This window comes from Pipra filicauda, unplaced genomic scaffold (assembly GCF_003945595.2).
Source record: "Pipra filicauda isolate LSUMZ 115617 unplaced genomic scaffold, ASM394559v2 scaffold297_size1274073_pilon, whole genome shotgun sequence".
Taxonomy (NCBI): Eukaryota; Metazoa; Chordata; class Aves; order Passeriformes; family Pipridae; genus Pipra; species Pipra filicauda.
Genome location: NW_024104417.1, coordinates 766,279 through 792,645, shown reverse-complemented (window position 1 = coordinate 792,645; position 26,367 = coordinate 766,279). Strand labels below are relative to the sequence as shown.

At 41.0% G+C, this 26,367-nt stretch overlaps 1 protein-coding gene across 3 annotated transcripts in view; it reads left to right on the top strand.

Moving 5' to 3' along the window:
• The window catches only part of MYO10 (myosin X), a 160,796-nt gene that overhangs the window by 60,650 nt on the left and 73,779 nt on the right, over positions 1 to 26,367 (top strand). The window contains exons 1-2 of one of the 3 annotated variants that reach the window (XM_027738991.2): positions 7,821 to 7,894; positions 10,501 to 10,659. In XM_027738991.2, the coding sequence (XP_027594792.1) occupies positions 7,856 to 7,894; positions 10,501 to 10,659 (198 nt within the window). In that variant the 5' untranslated portion in view covers positions 7,821 to 7,855. Of the gene's footprint in view, positions 1 to 7,820; positions 7,895 to 7,988; positions 8,063 to 10,500; positions 10,660 to 26,367 lie in introns of those variants that run through there. The other 2 variants (XM_039383052.1, XM_027738990.2) reach the window with 2 other exon arrangements.

The following is a 26,367-nucleotide window of genomic DNA, read 5'->3' as shown; positions in this document are numbered from 1 at the left end:
AGGATGGCCCTGGCACTGGAACCTGCTGGAGTGCTCCTGCAGGTCTGTCAGCTGGTGATACTCAGCCAGCACCAGGCAAGCGATCCATGAAGCTATGATGTCCAGCTGCATCTGACTGGGTTGGACCAGGCCTGACAGAAGGAGTAAGGGAAACCTAAGCCCTGTATTGTCTCAGTGCACTGAAATTTGCTGTCAGGGCCATCCATTTCCAAGCCTTTCTTCTGGGTCTGTTTTGTTTTTACTCCCTTGCAGCCCTCTGCAACTGCAGCCTTACAGAGGGAGTGCCCTAGCCCAGTGGCTGTGGTATCCCTGTGCAGGAGGACCAGCTCTCTCCAGGGTGATGCAAGGACCTTTCAGCCATTACAACTGGTGTTGTGGCAGAGCCTCATTGGTTTTGGTAATAATGCAGTGGTGATAAGCACCACAAACTTTCCTGAGAGGAGCTTCCTGCCAAGCAGTTGTACCTGTCAGCAGCTCCCTAGGTAGCTCCTGGTCCTCCCTGTGCAGAGCTTCATGCAGGTGGGACAGTCTCTACAGGGTTTGGGCACCATTTTACCCATGGACTATGGGGGCTGTGCCAACAGCCCAGGCATGGTCAGTTCATAGCAAGGTCAGAAGGTAGAGGGATGAAACCCAAAGGCTCATGATGGCATTGCTCGGGTTTTGTTTGGCATCCTGGAGAGCATCACTGCTGTGTCACCTTCTCTGGCAAGCCTTCATTTGGAACAGGATTTGCTCTGCAGGGATGGCCCCTTGGAGCTCTGGCTCCCATGGAAGCATTGCTGCGAAGTTGCACACAGGCTGCTCCTATTCTAGTCTCAGAGACAGTCCAGTCAGCTACCTGCCAGGGTTTTCCTCTTTTTTGTCTTTGTTTTTAGAAAAAAACCCTATCGAGATGAATTGTGTTGTGTCTCAAAAAAGCTGGTATAATTTGTAGGCTGCTTATTGAACATAGTTGTTCTACTTCTTGGAAGCAGGGCATTTTTTTCAAATTCAGTCTTGTTCATTCAGTTGCAAGTAGACATTGTTTATCTCATGTGAATCACTGAATAAATATGAATTTGAAACTTAAAGTTTCACTTGTTACTTGCCCTGTAAATGATGTTGACAGGAAAGCTAAGGCTTTCAGTGCCTGCCATTGTCCATCTGCTTTTCCATTGTGTGGAAAAGGATGAATAAAGGGTGAGGCTTTTTTAGTGTTTTGTTCTTCCTCCTGAGAAGAGGAAACCATCAGTTTTTACCCCCTTGTCCTTTGAACTAGTAAAGCAAAAGGAATATTGCCCTTTTGTCTGTTTACTGGGTGCTGCTTAGAGTAACACTGACTTGGAAGGGCCTTTGGTGGGGTATCCCAGAAGAGATGGAGGATTGAACCCATGGGGAACATGGGTTCAGGCCTTCTGTTTCTCTGCTATGTGATGGAGTCTGCTCTGGGGTCAGAAGCCTCTTCCCTGGCTTCCTATGCAGCCAAAGCTGGCTTCCAGTTGAGACCCTGGTGCTGATCAGCTACGTGGCAGGGAGCTGAAGGCCCATCCTGTGGTACATCTCCTGTATCCTCCCCTTGGACTGCTTCATTCTGTCCAGGATTGTGAGAAAGCTTGAGCAGCTGCAATCCTCCCATTTCTTTAATCACAAGGAGAAAGGAGCACTTTTCCATGGTCAAGAAGGTGCTGGTGACATGCCAGAAATGTTGCACATTTTCTGTAGAGCTACAGTCACGGTATTTATAGGTGGACCTCTTAAACATTGAGCTTTTTGGTGTCTGCAGGTACTGTAAATTATACAAGGTCGCTTGGAGACAAAGTATAGATGCACTTTTTTTTCCTTGTAAGAATTAGTAGGGACTGCCTAGAGGCTTGGCTTACAATAGTATAATCTAGGTAAAATGGATTTGTTTAATTTGAATTAAATTTCTTGCTTGTCTTTGTAGGCAAGCCCAATTGAAAGGTCATAAGTGCTGAACCTCTAATTTGAAGCTTGTTCATACTTGATGACAGAGCTTGTCTATGAATGGAAACAGTTCAGTGTATGGAGTAAACTGCCTTGAAATGCCTCTCATGGAATAGGTGTTAGGTGGGAAGTGTTGATCAGACAAAGCTTACTGACAGTGGTCAGTGTGTAGGGAAACAACAAAGAAGCGCGATTTAGTGGGTTTGCTGAGCTGTGCTGTGGTGATGACCAGGACTACCATCCTCGTAGTGTACTTCCCCACACTGTGGAGCCTGGGAGCAAAAAGGGATATTCTGCGTGGGTGTGAGAACCCAAAAGTTGTAGTAGGAAAGCTTTCAGGGGAGGTGCTACAAGCCATCGCTGGTGCTGTCTCTGCTGAAGGCTGGGGAGAAGGTGGGGGAAGGCTCTGGGACAGACTCCCAGAACCTGGGAGCAGCTACTGACCAGGCCTCAATGAGTCTGAGCAGGGATATGAAAAGGGTTTGGAACGTATTTGATTGATAGGACGAAGAACAAAGACTGAAAATGGCAGGAACTAAAGTGAGCAGAAGTTAAGAATAAAGTACAGGATTATACACAATTTACAGGTTATGTTTTACTCAACTAATTGGGAAGGTACAGTAATGTGCTAAGTGGTCATTTAGTCACTTTGCATTAGAGATCAAGATTAATATCTAACTGGAAAGGGAGGCTGGGGAGTGGGGTGATTCCTAGCATAAATGGGGAGGAATTTTACAGAATGGGTGGCTGATTCTCAGTTAATGTGTGTATGGGATTGTTGCTTGAAGAAAAGGCCAGTTAGTCACAATAGTAATGATATCTGTTTGGTAATATTTTTTTCTTGACATCAGTAGATGCCTTACATAAGATTATTTCATTTTCCTTCATAGTTTAATAGGTAAGAAACTTCATTGTGGCATTTTCTTAGTTGCTTTGAATGAGATTAAATTATGTTACATCAAAGCAAGCCTTGGGCCCTGGTACATCTTGTTTCCTGAAAGATTATTTTGGGACAACAAGGTGGATGTCTAAGGTCAGCTGTTACAGAGAAATAGTAAATTATTGGACAAAAACATTTCTTGGGTCACAGTCTTGTCATGATTAACCATAGAATTTTAAAATGTCCGTAGTTCATCTGCTTTACATTTGGTCTTAAATTACTTTTGATTTATAAGAGAGCCTCCTTGTCCTGTATTTTAAGTATCTACTTAGACAGTAGATCTCTTCAGGAAAAAAGAGTAAACTACTACGTTTTAATTTTTTGTTTAATCTCTGGGTCCTTGGACTTGTCATGATTTATTTTCTTCCCTGGAACGTCGCATTCCACAGCTTGTAATGTGAGCTCAAGGCCTCTTTTTTCTGCTTGGACTCATGTATAAAGACATTTTTTAAGATTTATTGCATTCCTTTAAGCTTCTAAACACGAGGGAAACACAAATGATGATCCTCAGTGCAGACCAACAGCAGAGAATGAAAAAAGAATTGGTATTCTTAAGTGGATGTTTCTCTGTACAGTTCTGTGTGTTTTGCTGGGCTGTGCTCATCTCTGCTATGGTGCCTTAGAAAACCAAGGGCACTGATGTTGTGAACGCACGAACCAAATCCTCTGGAGCTGCTCTTGAGTCGTGGATTTTCATGGACATCACCATAGCTATTGCAATTGACACTCTGAAAAGCTCACATAGAGCAGTCTCTGCAGCAGTGACAGAAAGGTTGTGAGCTTCACTTTTTGGGTCAATTAGATTTGCTTTCTGGTGCTTGTGGGCTGCCCAGATGCTGTAGCAGTTGGTTCACTAATATCATTGGCATTATTGAAAAAATAGTGGTTGGTTGGTTGTATATTTTTGGTTTGTAAACCTGTCTCTCAGATACCTTCTATACAATACTTCTTTGTCTTCACTTTCCCCATTGAACTGAATTTTGTATTTGCTATATTTTACATTATCCCTCTGGTTATATCAATTTGAGCAACTTAATTTAAATCCAGTGAGTGACAAGACTTTGATATTTCTGTTTTCTGTGTTTGCATATCAGGATTATCTTCTGTAAGACCCTGCAGTTTGTAGAGTACACCTAGAGTTGATAAAAAATTTTCAAGAGGGCAGCAGAGGGAGATTTGTTGCTCCATTTCTGTTACCCCTACCAAGAAACCCTCTTGATTTATTGCAATAACACTGGTGGCAGGGACATGCTAAGCTGCGTAACCATTCCTGAGAACCTCAGCACTCAGTACTTGGCATCAGTCAGGCAGTACCACATCCAGTGTGTGTTACTGATGGTGAAGGTGATGGCAGGTGACCAGCTGACGTGGCTGCTGCCTGCATGGTGGGTGACAGCTGTGACTGGTGGTCCGACTTGAGGCTGCAGGCAGGCATCCTGTCCCCATCTGGAGAGTGGGGAACCAGTGCCCATGGTCACCTTTTACTCTCATCTAATTATCAGTCTTTGAATTAAAGAAAGAAAGAAACTTGAGCCCTCACTGGTTGGGGGTTGTGTTTGGGAGGGGTTATGGTTCAGGTCACTGTGTAGAAGACGTGTTTTAAAATACTTGCAACATGTAAACTTTTCAGTAGACTATCTTGCAGAGAATAGTTTCAGTAATGATCTAGCTTGCTTCAGTGCAAACAAGCCTACTTCTATCTTTAAATAAAAATCTCACAGAATTCTCACTAAAACAATGAAATACCAAATTGTTGATCAGGAAACTTTTGGAGTACCTTCTGCCTTCCTCCCATCTAATATGGATCATCAGCATGAGGCCAAAACCCCATCTCCTTGTGAAAAACACCCTGAGAGGTTCAGTTGTGTGTGGGCTCTATGCAGGCTGGAAATCCCAAGTATGACTTTTAGCTTTTGAAAGAAGTGGGGATTGTGTGGGTTTTTTGATGTACATAAGTACTTAATTCAGCATTCTCTTAAACTCACTTGACTCGGCTGTTGTGAAATCTCTTGATGCCATTTAATGACCTGAATCAAGCAGGATTTTTTTTTCACTTGGCATCATGTCATGAAATGATACAGTAAAAGAGAAAGCATGTGTAGTCCTCATTGAGGGCCTACTCTGATGTACTTTGTGCTAATAAATTGTATTAAAAATTAAATCTTTTGGTAAAATACAGTTTCTGTTAGATCCTGAGTTTAGGGGTATTTTTTCTGTGCAGCAAATTAATTTTACATTGTTTTGTGATATTCCCCTTAAATGGAAGGCTTGAAAGACAACTTTTTTTTTTCTTTTTTTTTTTTTTTCTCATACCAGATTAATTGTGCGGGATAGCATTGGTCCCCCAGCTTTTTAGGTCACTTCCTCATTTAAGTCCCTTTTTAGTGTGTTCATCACAGCACCAATAAGCTGTGGAAGCGACAGTAGAACAGTTTTGAAGTATTCTCCTTTCCCAGTGAAATGCACTTAACTCTTGTTTAGCTGAGTTTGCTGTTTTACCTTGTATTTCTTGAGCTTGTTCTTTTGTTTTTGTTCTTTGCATCGGTCCATCCTGTCTGAACCTCTAATTTTCACTTCCATAATAATATTTAGAATTCCTATTTTGCATGCCGTCTCTTTAAAGTTTAATTTAGAGTTTTCCATGTATTCAGTTTGTTTGTTATCTTGAACCATTTATATCTAGAAAGGAAAGGAGTTTTTGCTGAATTCTCATTTAGGGTTGTCTTAAATCTTATTCTAGTTTCCTGCATGTTTCACTTGACGTTCCAGAAATGTCAGCAAGGTCCTTGAGGATGGATGCTCCTGCACTCTGCCAACAGAGTCCTCTTGAAGTTCAGGAGCCATCTTGGTCATCTTCCTCTTCTTTGTGCTGACCCTGCAGAATGGCTCTTAGTTCCTATTTCCTAAGGATTTCAAGTGCTGTAACATTTCATAACATGATCTTCTAATTAGTAACAGTAAAGTTCAACATAGCTTTTCCATGTCCTTATCCTAATAAGAGTGTGATTCAAGATGAAATAATACAAAGCAGGCCTTTCAGGGCTTGAGCAGCAGGGCTGCAAAAAGCCCATTTTAAGGAGCTGAGGTCTGTACGTGTGATCCTGCAGTCCTGTCTCATGACTTGGATCTCGTTAGATGATTTTGACTGAGTTTTTACCGTGGTTCTGGTAAAAATTAAAAATAAAGGAAAAGTAGCTTCCCAGTGTTGGGGAAGAGGTCTTCCTCCTCTCTAATTTGTGTGGCAGCCATTATTAGTGGTTGGTGTGTTTTCTAGCTGGTCAATGCACCATCCTATCTCTGACCCAGCTCACAGAACCGTTTCCTCACCCAAACAAGAAGGCAGTGGGAGAGATGAAAGTATGTGAACAATGAGCCTGAAGAAGAGAAAATAGTAGTTTGAGTGGGAAAGATGAATCTGCAGAGACCATCTTCAATAGTGCTGCCATGCACAAGTCAGTTGTCACATTGTTTTTCTTGGTGTGTTTCTGTGAATTCTTTACATTAATTAGCATGCTCAGTGATGTATGGGGTGCTCTGCCTACTCTACTAACCTGTGTATCACATATCAAAGAACAGACATCACAAATATGGAGATTATCCTCCTAGAAGTGATGTTTTACTTCCTTTCCATGTTCACAGGATAGGTGGCAGCCCATTTTGGTTTCCTGATTGTCTTATTGGGTCTATTTTTCCGTATCCAGGATGATACATCCTTTGTTAAGTTGCTTACTTTTTAGGATTTGCTCTCTTTAAATCCCTTTTATTTCCAAATCTTTCAACTTGTGGTATTTATGTTCTGCAGTATGACTTTTGGGTTTTTTGTTATGGTTCTTCTGACTAGGAACTGCAGTCTATTACTTTTGAGATGTAATTATCTCTAATTCCGCTTGTGCTCTGTGTGGTTAGTCTTGGGACTGCAAACACACTTTTCAGCCCCGAAAGTTTTGCTGTGAATTTATGCTTTCCACATTCATTGTGTCTATTAGATATCTGGACCTCATGCTCCTGTATCATGTACAAGTGGCTGCTTTCTCTGTTGATATGGTTTGAAGCTGGCTCCCTACCAAGTCTCCAAACCTTACCACAAGAAGTCATCCCCCCCAAACCTCAGGGAGAAGAGGGAGAAAAAAACAACCAAGAAAACCGAAACGAGAGAGAGACAGCTAAAGCAATATATATATAAATATATTTACACTTATGTTACAGTTATATACAATTGAAATATATATATACAATTTCACAAGGGAAAGGGAAGGGGGAAGGGAAAAGGAACAAAACCAAAATAGAATATATATATATATATATATCCCGACTAGTAACCCAATATCTGGCAACTAAAATAGTTAGCAAAGAAATATCTCACTACTCTCCTTGGGACAACCAAGAGTCGCTCTGGAACGATCGCTGGCAACCTCTGTCTCCCAAGGTCGACAAGGCCTTACCAGACCTCGCTCCCCAACACGGCAGACTCAACAGCAGGGAACCTGCAACTCCAAGCTGCCGGAAGGAAAGAGAGTGAAGGCCTCTCCTCCTTTCTTCTTATAGCCCAGCTTACGTAAAAATCGTAGGGAATACTGGGTAAATCTGGACCCTTCCTTGGTTACAAACTGGTCACCAAGGAAGGCCTAGGCCAAACTACCACACTGTCCATTCTCTCTGCCCTATACAAATCCTTGTCCTGTCATCTTGATGTTTGTTCACTGCAAAATAAGGCTCTGATCTCTCTGTACCTGTTTTTTTCTCTCAGTTAGGGACTGTGCTTTGGATACTCTGAATCTATAGGAACTTTCTAATGGTTTGCTCACATATCCTGTTTATGTCTGTGATGCTGCCCAGTGTTAGAAATTTGTTTCCTGGATCTCCTTTCTCCCCTAGCCTTCCTTTGGCATGCTTTCTGCTTGTGTAAGTGACATCTGTAACAGTGCAATGGCCTGTGCCAGCATTTGTTATACCTAGGATACTATTTTAATGAACAAATATGTTCAGACGGTACTTCTCTGTCAGCTGGTAAGATATCCAAGTACAGAGCTTTGATGTTTATTCTGATCTGCCTTCAGCCTCTTGCTTCTTCAGCCTCTTTTTTGTGCTGATCTCAGCAGGACAGACAACATCACTGTTTTCCTGGATGGCCTCCTACGATGACACTTGTTCAGTCTTTCATTACCAGGAGCATATGTAAGGTTTTATGCTGAAAAACCTCAGAGGGGTTTTTTCCTTCTGCACAGAGGTGGCCCCTTAGGCAGTGCTGCACAATGTGACCCCCAGCCTGCAGCAGCAGCCCCCCGGTGCTCACTGGTGCTTGGGCTGATGGTTATGTCTCTGCTTCCATCTGCTTGATAAATATTAGTTTAAAGGATTTTGGAAGGGTTTTGTTTTTTTCTAGTGTTCCACATTATCAAAGTATTTGCATTAATTCCATGCTTTGACTTCCTTACGCTGAAATGGTTGCATTAGCAGGGATGAATAATGCCTGAGGAGCATTGGCTATGAGAAGCAGGCATATGTCTGTAAGGGTGATGTGCCAAGATGTAAATTAAAAGGAAATGGGATGCTGAATTGGAAATCTATTGTTTTATAGTCTTTAGTGATGTTATTGGTATTCATAAAAATTTAGGTAGATTGAGGGTGTGTATATCTTAGCATTCTGCCTGGTGGATGAGGGGAAGGCTGTGGATATAGTCTACCTGAACTTCAGCAAAGCCTTTGACACCGTCTCCCACAGCATACTCCTGAAAAAGCTGGCAGCCCACAGCTTGGACAGGGGCACTCTGTGCTGGGTTAGGAACTGGCTGGAGGGCCAGGCCGAGAGACAGGTGGTGAATGGTGCTGCATCCAGTTGGCAGCCAGTCACTAGTGGTATCCCCCAGGGATCAGTGTTGGGCCCAGTTCTGTTTAATATCTTTATCGATGATTTAGATGAGGGGATTGAGTCCACCATCAGCAAGTGTGCAGATGACACTGAGTTGGGGGGGGGAGTGTCAATCAACTGGAAGGCAGGAGGGCTCTACAGAGGGACCTGGACAGGCTGGAGAGTTGGGCTGATTCCAACGGGATGAGGTTCAACAAGGCCAAGTGCCAGGTCCTGCACTTTGGCCACAATAACCCCCTGCAGCGCTACAGGCTGGGGACAGAGTGGCTGGAGAGCAGCCAGGCAGAAAGGGACCTGGAAGTCTGGATTGACAGGAAGCTGAACATGAGCCAGCAGTGTGCCCAGGTGGCCAAGAAGGCCAATGGCATCCTGGCCTGGATCAGGAACAGTGTGGTCAACAGGTCCAAGGAAGTGATTCTTCCCCTGTACTCAGCGCTGGTGAGGCCACACCTGGAGTACTGTATCCAGTTCTGGGCCCCTCAGTTCAGGAAGGATATTGAGGTGCTGGAGCAGGTCCAGAGAAGAGCAACAAGGCTGGTGAAGGGACTCGAGCACAAGTTGAGGAGAGGCTGAGGGAGCTGAGGTTGTTCAGCTTGGAGAAGAGGAGGCTCAGGGGAGACCTCATCACTCTCTACAACTCCCTGAAAGGAGATTGTAGCCGGGTGGGGGTTGGTCTCTTCTCCCAGGCAGCTCTCAGTAAGACGAGGGCATGGTCTTAAGCTCTGCCAGGGGAGGTTCAGGTTAGATATTAGGAATTAATTCTTTACAGAGAGGGTAATCAGGCATTGGAATGGGCTGCCCAGGGAAGTGGTGGATTCTCCGTCCCTGGAGGTTTTTAAGATGAGACTGAGTGCCATGGTCTAGTAACCACGGTGGGAGTGGATCAGGGGTTGGATTTGATGATCTCAGAGGTCCCTTCCAACCTGGCTGATTCTATGACTCTGTGACAGGGTGGTGTTGGGTCATGGGTTGGACTTGATCTCAGAGGTCTTTTCCAACCTGGTTGATTCTGTGATTCTGGGATATTTGTGATAGTTTTATGGAAGATCTGTAGAAGGGTTTTCTGACTGAGCTTTTTTAGAGCTTTTACTGTTTGTGTGGAACTAGCTTCAGAAATTAATCTCAGAAGTCAATTAATTAGAAATCTCTTGGCTCATGCATTTCCAAATATCTGATGCATGCTGAACTGAGCATGCTACTTCCATTAGGAGTAACGACTGCTTCCTGACTGGAAAGTTGAATAGAAACATTTAAGTGGATTTCAGATCAAACATATGAACACTTGCAGGCTATTAGAGCAATAATTTTTGTTTTCTGTTTTGCACTGTAAAACATTTCCTTCCAGAGTAATTTGACTATAAGTGAGGTTTACTGTAAGGGGTGGTTTTTTGTTTGGTTAGTTTGGGATTTTGGGGAATGATTATTGCTTGGCTTATTTTTCTCCCAATAAAGTCTAACAGTAGTCCAGTGTGAAACGAGATTGCATTTACCCTTAAACAGGAAAAGATCTCAGTGCAGTGTCAGTATGTACTAGTTTCATATTACCCACGTAGGTATCTGGGGCTTCAGTTGTTATCAGAGAAGCTGTACAAGAGGGTATCACTGGAAAGCTATTATATTTTACAAGTCTGCACACTGATAAACTGGTTAAGAAATAGGAATGGGTATGAAAGCTCCGTTCTCAGATGGAAGTGTTTGAATGTGTGCTCTGATTATTATATTGTCTTTATTTCCCTTCTTTCAGGTATTCACTTATAAACAGAGTACGATCACACACCAAAAAGTAACGCCTATGCATCAAACAAGCACAGAGAGCGTGGAAGACATGGCAGCACTTGTAGATCTCCATGAAGGCTCCATTATGCACAACTTATTCCAGCGATATCAGCAAGATAAAATCTACGTAAGTTTTTTCTAAACTTTAGAAAAATATCCAGAGGGAATGTTTTTGAATGTTTTAAGTACTGTATATGTTTTGCTGTTCTGTGCTATCTCCTCTCCTAATGTTCTCCAGTTCTTTATGTGTCCACATAAAGCTGAAGTATGCCTCATCTAGTGACTTCTCATCAACAATGATGGAAGGAGAAGGTAGCTCAGGGCTGGCCAGGCAATCCTTCGAAAGCCTTGAAAAACTGGCACTTTCAGTGACAGGGTCGTGTAAAGGGCTCTTGTTTTTCTCTTCTCCTTTAGACTCTGCCCCAACAATATGTCCTGTATACATCACCAGAGAGGATGTGGTGGAATTTAGTCTGTCACTACCATTTGAGATCCTGCCAGGTCAAGATCCAATCCTGATCAGCTTCCCCTCTTCTACTGTAGTAGAAAGGGTATTAGGAAAGAAGCATTACGATTGTCAAGCTGAGGATTTGTGCCATTAAATACAAATAGTTGGAGTTTGGAGTCTGTTAGTCAGTTTCAAAAACTATGCATTAGTCCACACAGAATTCTTTTTTTTAACTCTGTCATGAAGCTTTTTATCATTAGATTTACCTGTGCCTGAAATATTTTTGTTAATCTTGAACTAACTAAATATGAATCTTTCCTGAATCTGGAAGTACACTAAATGGGAAAAAGATAGAAGGAATATTAGCAGCAGTTGCAGATTGCAAAATCAGACTCTTTAGTGGTTCAGTGGTGGGTCGTTTTGTTGGTTTAGTTTTTTTTTTCTTTTATTATAATTGCAGAACACAAATGACTTTTGTTTGTGTCACATGTCTAGGCCCTTGATTTGGCCATATACATGCTTTATTTAAAGCTTCATCTATTAAGTTTGGCTTCTTTATTTTTAAATATAAACATATAAAAGTGTAAAATTAAATGTTCTCTATATTTAGAAATTTCTTTATGATAAAAAGCAAAAAAAGGCATAATGAAATAGTATTCCTGTGCACATTACCCTTAAAGTGGCTTGCAGGGGGAATCCTAAATGTTGAGGCAGTTCTCTTTACGTGAGTCTTTATTTATGGTTTTTTTTCTCAAATTAAATTAACCATTTTTCATTTCAGAAAAATCAGTAAACAAAAAATTAATAGCATATGTGAACAGTCCTGCGTGTGAGGAAAAACAGCTACCTGATAAAAGTTTAGTTTTCCATCAGTGTTGTCAGATTAGAATATGATACTCAGTATGAGTCAAAATAAAAAAAATATTGTTTTTTGAGTCATGATGTGCACTCGGAGGACATGTCTGTTTTTTAAAAGCATTTGTGTATGTGGGTGATTTTTTTGGTGAGGCATAGAATAACCTTATTCTGAAGAGTTAGCTTATTTCGTGTCCTAGCTTATTTCTTAGCTTGTCAAGGCAAGTTTAGGGTGTTCTGATCCTTGGTGCTTTGCGTGGTGTAGGTTCCTAGACAAACAGGTTTATGTGCTGTTAATGATGACAGATCTCCAGTTGCTACTGAATAGCATTGTCCCTTTAGTTTTGCTAATTTAACTCGTTAATCTTTTGAATCCACTTCACCTGAAACTTGCTTGAAAAGGTGGTCGAAAAAAATAAGGTGTGTTTTGAAATGCATATGAAAGCCTCCCTGTTGTCCTGTATATGTAATTAGGACTGTAATTTAAGAAGCATCTTCTTTTCTCCAACCTCATTGGTACCCCACTCCTGCTGTGCCAGTAGTAGTGTTTTAGCAGGAGAGGGCTTCAGGAGCAGAAACACCAAGGAAAGCTGATTAAATGCCTTGAGTAATTTTGTGAAACTCCATAAATATAGGAGCATGTATTGTAGGAGAGGTTGTTATTGTACAATGAACTGTGTCTTTTCAAACCAAAATTTTTTAACTCTGTCAAACAGTTCAATTATATTTTAATGTTTAATGTTTAAAGAGAAAAAAAAGACTGAGAGGTACATTAAGTTTACCTTTGTTGAAGGTGTACTTGCAGCTTATCTATTCATACTTGTTTGATCATTCTGCTTTGGGACCAAACTAGTTCTGGTATAGGACAATAGAAGCCATTGAAGTTCAAGTCAGGAGCAATCAAAACTTTCCAGATTGTACATTTGCCATCTCCCTTGGCCAGGAATTGCTTCACCTACTGCACACATTGTCTCTTGTATCTGCCTCATCACCTTGGCTGTATTTGTCCCGTGTGCATTGGGGATAAATTGGGAAGGCATGTGCCACTCTCCACTGTGAGCTAAGGGGCTGATCATCCGTTTGAAAGACTTCTTGTCATCCCTGAATACAAACCACCATATAATTGCTGTGTCCTGGCATTTAGCTTATGAGTCCTTTCTTACTTCAATTTTATACTCCTCCTTGTTCACAGTCTGAGTAGGGGAAAAAGATATGCAAAGGTGTACGCTGGCATTTTATGAGTTACAGGCTTGTACTATTACAAGTATGTTAGTGTGGTTCTTGAGTCTAGCAGCTTTTTGTTAGTTTTCTCAGTGGCATTGAGACCAGGAAGCATCTTTGTACCTTAATAAGGAATACGCTTAGTTGGGACTTAAGTTTTGGGAGTTGCTTCTTCCTACACACATAAAAATTATATGAAGTTCAATATACTAAATTGTAGTGTAAAGTATGTATGATTTTAAAAATATAGAAGAAACAATTAAATGGAAATTTAAACAGTTACTTTCTCAGAAATACAATTATTTATGCAGATTTTCCACTGTTGTGTGTGTTTTTTTGTATTTGAAGAACTTTTTCTCCAGCAGTGAGCATTTAAATAAATATCTTCAGATATTTGAGCTCAGTTTAATCTTCCCTTACTTGATAACATCTTTGTTTCACATAATCATACCCGTGTTCCTAAACTTTTCACTGCTTCCTAATTAATACTATAAACTGATTTGCTATGGATGCCAAGTTTTGTCAAACATGTCAGTGACTTTCTTTGCTGCTCCCAACAACTGCAGCTATAAAGGGACAGCAGAGGATTTTCTGTATTTCTTGCTATTTCTTGGACAGGGAAGAAGAAGGATCTAGCACACAGTGTTCTTAGTGTGAATGATGCCTGACTGAATATAATGAGTTGAGGTTCTTAGCTGACTCTGTGCTGTTTGCAAGAAGGTGAATGACAAGAAGTTGTTCTTGTCTATGTGCAACCATCTTTTTGCAACAGCATCAAGTCTGTTGACATCTGCTTGTAATAACCTTTTGTCTGAATTTCTGTAAAAGAGTGTATGCTTTCCCTTTTTGTCCTGTGAGAAGGATAGGATGTACAAGTCCTTTCTTGGTTCCTTAAAGTAGACTCCTGTCTGGTACTTTTTCAGGCTTTGTGATTAATACTGCTTTTATCTGAAATTTTGCTTCTGGGCTATCACTGCATTTGTTGTCCAGGAAAGGACAACTCTTAGGATGACAGTGATCACATGGTCCAGGAGCTTTCATTGCTACTTCCTCTCCCATTTTACTCCCTTTGGGAACACCCAAGGGACATGGAAGGTCCAGCTTCTAGACATCAGCATACAAGATTTGATGCTTGTCTTTGAATGCTCAGATTAGCTTGCATTCTAGGCTGGTATGTGGCAAAATATGGAAATATAAACACTAGTGCTAAAAATGGAAGGTGCCCATGTTTGAACACAGAGCCTTTTGTGAAGGCGCATGGGGGATTTGGTCACCTCTGAAGCAAGACCATCACAGGACAGAGGATGTGGAGAGGGCAAGTGCTGTGGCAGCCGTTCTTGTTGACGTTCAAAGGTGGATTGTTCCCAGAGCTGTTGATTCTGGTTCACTTTTAGTTAAGTACACACTACAGAGGAGACCAGCTTAGCCTTGGAGAGGACGCCATAAACCACACAGCATGGATTGTGCTGCAAGACGCACAAATTATAGTGTTTGGGCTGGCTCTGGGATGAGCTGTGGGTGTCTTGTCTGTGGCCAGCAGTTAGTTACTGATGCAGGCAGCAAATTTCAGGAGAGCAGAGCAGAAGATGAGTGCAACTTTTGCTGAGGTGAGAGGCAGGTCGGAAATAACAGCAGTATAGGTTGTGCAGGTCAGGGCAGAGGTTTTCAGTGTCAGATCCACCCTCATTTGCATGAGTTCAAGCAATAAACAATTTTCAAAGCACTTCTGATTAGTTTTTTTCTTTTGAATTAAGCTGTGAAGTGCTAGGTAGGCACGTTCCCCCTTTGAAGTGATGATGATCTGGCACGTGCCTGTCTTGTTTAGTTGGAAGATGTTCACCTGTGTCCAGAGAGGCATGCTGCATGGGCTGAGGTGTGGCGGTCCCCCTGCTGCCCTCGCCTGCTTCATAGAGTGACCTCCAGGTTGTCCAACAGTTGGGTGTGGTGGGCAGGAAGGGTGAGGGACAACATAATCTATTTTTATTCACTTTCAAATTAGGGCTGCAGTTTGCCCACCAGTGATTATAACCATCTGTTATGTTTGCGTGCATGTATGTGAGAAGTTCTGTACCAGCCACGTCGACATGTAGTGCTGTACCAGCCACATCCACATCAGAGGGAGGACGATGGTAATTAGGAGCTCAGTTTTTGTGGCTGGCTTCTTTTCTCTCTTCAGCTGAAGCAACAAACATAGTATAACTTGGATGGAAAAGCAACATTTATCCGATTTTTTAAAAAGGTGTTAAACTGGAAAACTTATCTCTTCCCTGACAAGGTTGCTTTCAGAGCTCCTAGACATTTCATTACACTAAATTCTCAGTTCTGTCTGTTCTTAGAAGGTATATTCAGTTATTTATGCATTGATTTTTAAATCTATTAGTGTTTATTTACTTAAGCAACATGCTCAGTTGTAGTTTTTGAAGCTTGCAGTAATTAGATAATTTATCTCCCTTAAAGTCATGAGAGTTCCCGTAGGCAACTAGTTGATGTTTGTGCAGTATTAATCAATAATCACCATAGGGTTTTTTTTCTAATTCTGTTTGCAGACACAGACGCTTTAGTATCTAGGTCAGTTGCTCTCTGTGTCTTGTTTGTCTAGGTTTTGAATTTTTTTTTTCCTGAGTTCAGTAAAATTCATTTCAGATCCAGTGCAGTTGCTCTGTACCATGTTACGATGGTCAGCGGGAAGTGAATGTTCCTGCATGTTACTGAGAAAATGGCAGGGCACACTAAAGTCATGGTTAAATGCAGACACACATAATTCAGACACTTTGATAGCACTCCTGTTCAAATGTCTTCTAACATGGACACAAGTTGCAAGTAAAGGCAGAGAAACAAAGGAAGATCAGTAGAAGCTAATAGTCATAGAATCATTGAGGCTGGGAAAGACCTCCAGCATCCAAGTCCAGCTTTCGACTGAATACCACCATGCCCACTAAACCATAGCCCCAAAGTGTTTACTTATAAAGATGAAAACTCATGACTAGTTTCTTAAATGGAAACACTTGGACACACCCCCTGCAGAAACTGAACCTAAAAAGAATGTTTATCAAGGCCCCCTACAACATCCTGGGCAGCTTAACAGCCTTGGTCCTTGGCCTGTCATGCTCAGTGTTATAAGTAAGTGTGGGCCATTGACTTAAAAAACCCCAAACAATAGTGCACACAAATTGTGTCATTAATTAGTACCATAAAACATATATATATATATACATATATATATATATATATATATATATATAAAAGTATGGTACCTTTAAACCAAGCCCTTAGTTGTTACATTAGTCCCTAGAACTACATTTATCCTGGTCTTGTCTGCAACCCAACTGTGGTTGCACAGTTCCTCTCCAGAGGCATTCAATGCTGTAGAGCAGTACTAAGTAATTGGTTTACAGGATCTGCTCCATGGTCACTGAGGAAACTTCTGTTTATTTAACTGCTCCGCTCTTACAGTAGAAAAATTTTAAACGTGTGCTGATGAATCACAGTGTTTTTCACACCTTCTTGTGCTACTGGGAAGATGGGGTAAATTTTTCTCCCCCAGCTCTTTCCATGGAAATGCAGAGAGCAGAGAACACTGCTGCTAAGACTGCATGGCAAGTGTCTATACATAGCCACTTACCTCCATGATTAGAATGTTATGCTTGCACACATCAGATAATGTTTTCAAAATGTAGTTCAAAGTGAGTTCCTGTCTCCAAGCATTAATTACAGCTTCCATTTCACATCTGTTACTAGAGAGCAGCAGACAAAGATCTATAAAAACACAGCAGGCTTTTAATTGGAAATCTAGTGAAATTTATTCCTGGTGATTGTTATTTCTAAAGGATGGTCAGTTATATAGATCAACAATTATCTACCACAGGCAAATTATCATTATTTTTTATTTGTTTTTCCTTTTTTTTTAAATACGTGTTAGAGGAAAAACATAGCTGTAATGACATGAGAAGTAAACAAATGCCATTGGTTGGTTAACCAACCTTGCTTCTGAATTCCTCCATATTGCATCACTCATGGCACTGCTAATAATTATAATAACAACAACAATAAAGAGTGTTTGTCTGAACTTTGTCCTCACAAAAGAAGATATTCGGGATTTTAAAGGTGCATATTTTCAGATCTTAGCAAGTATTTCAGCCTGAGGTGGTGTGATCAACATGATATCATTAAAAGGGGAGCTGCTCAGAAAGGTCTGTGTAATTGAGCACACTGTCATGTATGCCACAGCTACACAAACACTTTGCAGTGTATGCGGTGGCTACATGTATGCAACACCTACACAAACACATAAATTTATGTTATGGTTTGCAGCACATTAGGTAGTTGTTGGTAACCTCCTGGGTGTCCATGCTGCAGTAAGGAACGTACCTCCTATCATCAGTGGGCTACTTTAGTGAGACAGATGGGGAGGGAGAAGAGGTCAAAGTTTTATTAAAACATAAAAACTTGCTCTTTCTATCTGCTCTGTACCAGTATTTTTTTTCTTGTTTGGTTGGCTGGTTGCAGAGTAAATAATAGCTGCAGTGGCGAGAGGGTCAATTACTGTTGACTTCCATGAGTTTTACATTATACCTAAACCCTATTAATAGTAACTTCATATTGAAAAGTGCAAAGTAGAAATCGATCATCGTGTGCAGGTTTTGTCATTGGTGAGGGTATATATTGCTAAAGTCTTCCCAGATTTGAAGGATTGGTTTTATGTTGCTTTCTCCACCCCTTTATAGAATGTCACTATGAGCCAAGAACAGAAGGTAGACCAACGTGCAGAATCAAAAGAAAGATTATCAGTCATTTGCATAAGTGCCAGCAGCAGCTTAGTACCATTCAGTCAGAGCTTCTGCAAATGGTACTGAATGCTTCTGCATATGCCATTGCCTGGCTTGGAGGTAAGCTTTGGCTCCTGTCTGTAAGGTCCCAGTCCAGCAAAGTCACTGAAAGGAAGGCAGGAATTTGGACTCCAAAACTTAGGCTGCTTGCCTGTCACCAGCACATTTTCTTTACATGAGTTAGGCTTTGACTGTAACACAAGCTGCGCAAAATTTACCGCTTGTGCTGCACTGTCCAACTGTGTTATTCACATATTCCAGCAGTTTAATACTCAAAAGGCCACAAACAACCCATTTAAGTTGAGAATGGATTAATTTACTTTTGTAGCTATTGTTTACCTTTCTAAATGGACTATTGATTCATAGCCAGGCTGTTATTTTTATTTGAAAAGACATGGCCCCTTTCTCACAAGCAGTTTCAGCTGTTTCCTTTTGATGTTTGTGAATCTTTCCTTTTAAAAGCAAATGGAATCCAAAAGGTCCATTTATCTGATTTTTGACTGTTAGTATCATTTGCCATCGTAGTCCTGACTTCTAGACTGACAGCTGTTTGGCAGCAGTTCAGTGCCCTCCAATTAACTACCTGGCATAGACTTAGATTTCAGTTATTCTGGCTTTTGATTTTTCTTTGTTAAAGCATAATTCCTGCTCTTCCTACTCTCTTCCTATAAAAGCCCTTTCTGTATAAGAGATCTTCAGACATTAAAGAACTGTAGAAGATATGGAAATCTGGATATCAGTATGTAAAATTCTCGGAGGCAGAATGAAACAGATCTGCAAAATTCTATATAAAACTATTTCTCCATTGTTCTAGAGACAGTGCTCTTTAGTGCATCATTTACCATCATTTTTGTTTTCACTTGTGTGTGTTTGCTCTGAAAAGCCCCTTCATCTTCCCAAGATGGATCTGTAGGAAGGAAGAAGATAATTTTTTTCTTTTCCTTGCTGGAGGGTGAATTAGACCTTCAGACAGCATTGAAAGACTCATTTGAGCATTGTGCAATAACAAAGCAGGAGGAAGAACTAGAGTGTGGCCACAGGCCATTTGAAATGAAGTGACAAGCCATGAGTTCTCTGCTCTTTGTGGGGCCTTTTCTGATTTGAGCTAGAGCTTGCCTGGTTAAAATTAAGCTGTGCACTTGTGCACACAGATTGCTACAGTCTGATGTGCAAACTTACATTCACATGCTGTATTGCAGCCCATGATAATAACAAAAATCAATGTCTCATTCTGATCGATTGTGTTTTTGTTCAAAAAACAGTGCCTCTGTCTGCTTGGCAATGGTGAAGGGAGATATTCTTCTGTAATTGTTTATATAAACAGTCTATGCACAAAAGATCGTTATTCTGACATCCAGCAGATTGCACTGCTACATGGTACAGATTGCATTGTGTTAGTCAGCAAAACAGGGCGTATAAAAACAAGGAGACTTGGTCCTTTTTATACAGGGGAAAAACTGCTAGAAACCTGTCAAGTTCTTAAAGAAAGAAAGATGTCTATCTGACATCACTGTTATTGTCTCCTGTTTTGGTTTTTACCTTTGGCTGTAACAATGCTCTTTTGTCAGCTTTTCTTTATATTGGTTTCATATTTCCAAAATGGATTTTTTTTGAATGTGCAGATTCAGGATAACACTTGTAGGGTTTCCTTGGGTAATCCCCATCTGCATGGGGCTCCACATGTTCAGTAGGAGAAAATGAGTAGGCAAATAAGATGAGATTAAGGAATGAGTGTATCTCTTAACCATCAGAGAGTTCATCACCATCTCTGAGCCTCCTGTGGAGTTAAGCAGAAAGGTGTCTGCCTCTGTGCACTGTGCACTGTTTTGGGTATTTACATTGGCAGCTAAGGTGACCAAAACCCAGATTTGAATTCTTAAGAAAAAGACAGATCTAGACAGCTTCATTTAGCTTCCTAGGACAAGGACTCTATAGATGTGCAAGGCTGAAGCTGTAAGAAGTGGAAGGATTCTCACAGTTTAGAAGTGAAGGTAGCTGAGTTACAAAGTACAACTTTTATCATGAAGAGATAGCATGGGCTTTGCCCTCAGAAGGGCTTGGGAACAGGATAGTGTTGCTTAATAGTCTTAACTGAAACACATGGGATAGTGAAGCTGAGCCACTGTGAACTTGCCTGAGAAGACACTTTTCATAAACAATGACAGAGAGAACATGTAGGAGGTGTGCATCTTGGCTGTAGGTAGCTGCCTGTTGACACTTGATCTTTGTAGGGACATTTTCTGTCACGTCTGGTTCCCTTCTGAAGGTCCTCTCCTGTGGATGCTAACTCTTGTATTTGTAGTGTGGCCTGTGTTTTTACAAACAGCTCATTTTACAATCAGTTCTACAATGGACCTTGAGAAGAAAAAAGGACAGGTTAGGGATCATAATGTTGTGTGCATTGATGAGGAACACAGAGATACAGAAAAGCAAAGCTGATTCTAATTTGAGTGGTTGGAAATTCACCATGAGTCACCAGACATGGTGAGGGCTGCAGGAGCCCAAGCATGTAAAGATGATTATAGAGTATGACATTTCCATCTTAGAAATGGCTTGGTTGGTTGAAAACATTTAAAATTGTAGTTCAGTACTTCACTTTGATTACGGTTTTTAAGAAAGGAACTTGGCTTCAGACATGAGACAATTGGATTCTATCTCACTGAAATTAGCATGAGACGAGCTGAAAGACGGGGTATACTTACCACAGTGAGGATAAATCAAGGTCCTATTACGAACAACAGCATCAAATATCATCCTCTTTATGGCATACCACTGCCCCTTCTTCTGTCTCCTCTAAAAAGCACACCAAAATATGGCCCAGCCATCTTTTTCCTTTTTATGTGTGCTGGTTTAAAGGTAAACTAGCAGGGGAAATGAACTCAACTCAAAAGAGAGATTATAAGTCAGAATAACAATTTAGTAAAATAATACAATAAGTACGATTATACAGACAAACAATTGGTTTTAACCCACAAAACCCAAATATATAACCCAGCACCCTGGGGCATGAACAGAGTGGTGTTCATTGGGCCCACTGAGTCCAAAGGAAAAGGAGAGGGGAAAACCTGTTGGTGAGAGTGCTGTTGCAGTCTGGTCAAGAGTGGTGATTGCAGTCCGTTTGAGAGTGATGGTTGCACTCTGGTTGAAAAGTGGTGGTTGCAGTCCAGTCGAGAGTGGTGGTCTGCAGTCTGGTTGAGAGCGGTGATCTGCAGTCTTCCTCTGGATCCCACGAGTGGTTAAAAAGGTCCCAAGACTCCAAGATTCTATATCCTCCAGTTCAGGCAGGAATGCTCAGTACCTCCCTCAGGGTGGGGGGGGGCTTCCTTAATGGGTGTGAGGACAAGAGCAACTCCTATCTCACAGGCCTCTTAGCACCTAGTTTATAGCCTGAGGAGTCAGGCTCTGTGTGCAGATAGTGTAAATGGTTCATTGATAACAGTTTCTGGGAAATGGCATGGAAGGCTATAGAATACACAGTTTTGGGTTACACCCATCCAGTGATGAACTGGTCTCAGCTGTCCTAACTAGGACAGTATGCTGACGTGTATGTGGTGGTAGACCTAGTTGTCTTTGCCTTAGAATAAACTCAGTCATGATTTCCTTCAATCCCTTTACCTGAGAGAACTGGGAATCGCAGAGGCCACATGTGGAGTGTGTAGCAAACTCTTCTGTTGCCAGGTTTTGCATCCTGACACCTTGATATTTGATGTTGAAAACATAAAAAAGTTTGATGACTACTTTGTGGTCTCTCAAATGTTGCCTGCCACTGCATGTTCTGTGAAAACACTGGTATTGTAATTTGGTAATACTACTGTAGCCATGATGATTTAAAGGTGAGATGTGCAAGTTGTGTGGAACAGTGATAAAAATCTTTTCCCATACTGTGTATAAAAGTAACATAGAAGTAGCTTTGGAGTGAGCCAGTGGTACTGCAGTTTTATTTGAAGCTTCTCATATATTAAGTTTGAGCCCAGAAAGTAATACTTTTGGAATGAATTGTTAAGTTGATACCAATACCCCATGAAAAAAAACCAAACACCTTTTACTTTTCAGACACAGAATCAGTTCCTTAAGTGACTCCAGGAAAGTCAGGAGTTGCTCAAAAACAGCCCAGAAACATTTTCTTTTGAGGCATCTGTAAACATGCATTTCTTTCTGTAGTAACATAGATTTTCATGTTCCAAAGCAGAAAGGCTTCAAAGTGCGCTTAACAGAGTTGTACAAAGTTCTATTTCTCAATGTTATATATATATATGTAACAAAATATCTTAATTCTATATTTTATCTGTTCCAGCATTTCTAGTTGCAAGTTGCGAAGAATATTTTGATTTTTGGTGTCGTTGAAGAAACATAATGATAGGGAGAAATAGAGGAATGCAGTGTTCTTTTGCCTGCTTTAATAGTGCAAGCAGTTTTGGTGTCTTTTGTGATTGTTGATCAAAGATTTAGTTCAGGAGCAGCACATAGTGCCCTTTAACAGGGTCCTCTAGCCTGCTCCTGTCTTCCCTACCACCCTCCTTGTAGCATGAGATATGCAAAGCATGAAAGAATTGTGTGTCTTTCCCTGCCTCCCTCCCCTTTCATTTATTTATTTATGAAAGAAGGAAGACTGGGATGTCTCAGATGCTAGAAGTCTGGGCAGTACAGAGGGATAGCTTGATGTAGAGGGTGAAAGGAGGTCATGAGAAAAGCAGTCTGGGATAAATTTAATGACCTCACTTGGGAAAAACTAGGTTAGGTAACACACAGAAATCACGAAGGATCCTCAGAAATAGCAAAGTTATTGTGGAGAAGTCTTGACATAAAGGCGAAGAAGTAGAAGGTGGATGGTTGCTGGATATGGAGCAAACTTGAAAGGATATACCCAAAAATTCTAAAAAGCATCTGTGGAGGGGAAAAGATGAAGAGCAAGGTGGTCCTGGTATATTTAGTGTGTTTGGTTTATGGGACTAATGAAGTGATCTTGCATTAGGGCATTTTCCTTTTTCATTGCTTTTTGTTTATAGAGAATCTGAAAAAAATTTGAAGGGGAAATTTTTTACTCTACTTCTCCCTCTTTCAGTCTGAAAGCCTATTCTACATAGGAAGGAAAGATTTCAAACTGTATTTCATTCTTCCATTGCAAACTGGTTTCTTGTAATTTTAAGCTAACTTGACAAAGTGTATTTTGATCCATAAAACTTCTTACATCATTTAGATTTGTTTGGCATCAAACTAAAGTAAACTGATTGTGTCTTCCTTAAAAAAAATAAAAAAACCTCTCATGTTAGACAGGACTACTCTGACTGTGTTAAGTTTTGCTAGAGTGTTTCTGTGGGTTTCAGCAGTCTTTGTGAGCTCTTGAACCTTGTTAAAAAACAAATTGTTTTTCAGTGTTTGAAGAACTCTGGGATGATTTCAAGGCACAGGCTCAAAGCTAATTTCAATCAGAAGGCAACAGGCAACCCCCCCAAAAAAACAATCGAAGAATTGATGAAAAATCTCTTCCTTTCTGAAGTACATATTTCATTTCGATTCTTGTGGTGCCATCACCTTACTCAGTGTCTAAATAAGAAGACAGGGCTTTACCAAAATAGCTCGAGAGTTTGTGTGTGGTTCTGTCTGAAGTGTCAGGTTGGTCTTATGACAGGGAATAATGAACTGTCCCATTCACTGCCACAGTTTTAAGGGGTCAGGCTTGTAATAGGACTTATCACAATATTTCCCTGAAAAAAAACCTCAAACTATTTAAACTGGAAATCTTCAGAACTCCTGTGTCTACTTGCTAGTGCTCTGGCAGATGTATGAGCATTTCTCCTATTCATAATTGTTTTGGAGTGCTTTCACTAAAATAAATACCTATTGACTGCCAGAATCAGATTAGAATCTGCACAGAACAAAAAGAAAATTTAGATTACTCTCTTATAAGTGGAAGTGACACACTTACGTGAAAATACTTTTTCTGAAATGTCACCTGCCTTGTGATGTTAGCATAATATAGTAATTTAGAGATCCTGCTTCTGACTGCTAACAGCTTTAATTTTCCATGTGATGCTGCCTGGTGCAGAAATAACATTCAGGAGACAATACATGTCCACTGAACAGTGCTGCATTTTTTTGTGTATCTTTACACTGGTTTAACTTGCTGCTAAGGTGCTTGGATTTGCAAAACTGGAAGGTCTGCCCTACAAGAAAGGGGTTGCGTTGAGTGGCTGCTCAGGGTCCCCCAGGGGGAGGGTAGGTGGAGGAGCCTACAAGGAAGATAGAGAGGGACTTTTTACAAGAGCACATAGTGACAGGACAAGGGGGAATAATTTCAAACTGAAGGGGAGTATGTTTAGATTAGACATTAGGATGTGAGGGGGGTGAGGCACTGGAACAGGTTGCCTAGAGAAGTTATGGATACCCCATCCTTTGAAGTGTTCAAGGCCAGGTTGGACGGAGACTTCTGGAAGATTTGACTTTTAATGTGAACTTTTAAAATAGTTGGGATAATTTTTAATAACAATGCTGCTTCAGCCCATTGATACCTTGCTGAACTACCTTGAGTAAAGGTGGAACTTCCACTTCTCCTTAGTCCATGCAGATACCTGGTTGTGGCTACTGCTGTGTTGGATTGTGACACTTGGTAGGTGATGAATGTGATGCACTGTGTGTATGAAGAATATACTTCTTTTGTGTTCTTGCCTCGACATGAGGAACCTGTTTTTTGGAGGGCTGAGTTTGTTCTGTCTTGTGTCATTATAATTTGGTGGTGATTTGAGCACGTATTTAACTTGTTTTGTAAAGAGGTAGTACATACTCAGAGCACCAGAAGATTAGAACACAAAGTTGCACCTGTGTCAGTAGAGGCTGTGATTCTTCACATTTTTGCTGAAAGAAAAATATAGGGAGAGGGAATTTTTTTAAGTAGTCCTAAGGACATGTCCTAAGCATAACTCCATGAAGTGATTTAGGAATTGTTTTCACCAGTATTGTTTCTGCTATTCACCAGGTTTCTGTTATTGCCGTAATACACTACCTGTAGCCAGCTGACTTAATTTAATAAAAAGATTTACATTATTCTCAATAGTGACTAATATTCTGGAAGCATTTCTATAATTTTTAAAAAGTTATGCTTAAGCCATGTGAAAGACTGTCTCATGTTAAACGAGCGTGTGCAGAAGTGGGCTGTTGTTGCCACTTCTGATATTGACTGTTTAAAATAGGAAAAGCAAGAAAAATTGCTGTGTGTAGCCCATGGTGATACAGTGCTTTACCGCAGGAAGATGTTGTTTGCACTGAAGCTGTAGAGTGGTTGCTTTGTTATAAAGTTAGATGGTATCATGTTTCATGGGGATTTTTTTTATTTGCGTTCTTTGCCATGGCATCTGTTGTGATGGTGTGCCTCAAGCTACTCTTTTCAAAAGACCTCAGACAGACTTTAGTAAGGTAAAGACAAAGATCTGTAGCAGTTTGTTTTATTGGTCATACTTGTACTGTAGTAATATAATTTTTAAAAGGCCTCTTAAAATTTTGCCTGTGCAATCTGTCCTGAAATATGTATCAAACAGAGGAAGTTTGTTTCCAGAGACTTCCTTATTACTTATTTAAGAACTCAAGAGGGGTTGATCCCCGGGAAATTAAGCTGTTGTCTCAGTGCTGTAATTGCCCTGCGATATGATCTTGTGTTGAAATGGTATCTCTCCTCTAGATGAAATCTTCCGAGCTATTGCACAGCATGGCAAGGGTTATAAAACACACAGATTGAAAGTTCACCACTCTGTAAAAGGTATTTGAGTTACATTGAGGAAGGATATTCCCCTTACAGCTAATAAAATTGTCATAATTTCAAGGACACCGCTGTAGTTCCCTTACCAAAAGCTCAAAGCTGCAATTTGTGTCGGGCCTGATGGAGGCTGAACAGGTGGATTATGGGGAGTGTAACAGCAGGGTAACAGTGAGAAAGGAGAGCTGATACACAGCGATAATTGCATGTTAATTAAGTAGAAGAAGAGGGAGGCCAGTAGATGCAGGCTGTAAATGCTGTGGAAGAGGCTGATGGAGAGGAAAGGAAAATGTGGTCCCTGTGTCTCAACGAGTGTCCTTGTGGTGGCTTGTACAGAGAAGAGGGAAGCTGCAGGAGGAGCACGTGGGGCTGCATTTCTGTGGCGTGCAAGATGCTGCTCGCCTTATCCATCCCTTTCTGGGTAGAGTGCTGTGGAGATGAAGAGAGCCCCAGTCCTGCTGTCAGCTTCACAGCTGGTTCCTGTCGGTGACAAGAGGGTTGACTGCTGATGAGACATCTGTGTGTACGTGGGGGCTGTGTTACAGGGCTGGAGGCTGCGCAGCCTGGCTCTTCACAAGTCCAGAGCAGGGCTGCTGTAGCCAGGTGTCAGCTCCCTGCCTGCAACCATAGAAAGGGTGTTTAACAAAATGAAATCAGTATCACAGCAGTAACACCGCACACACCATACAATATATCAATTAATTTCACATGCCACAGAAATGTACTGGAAATTCTGGA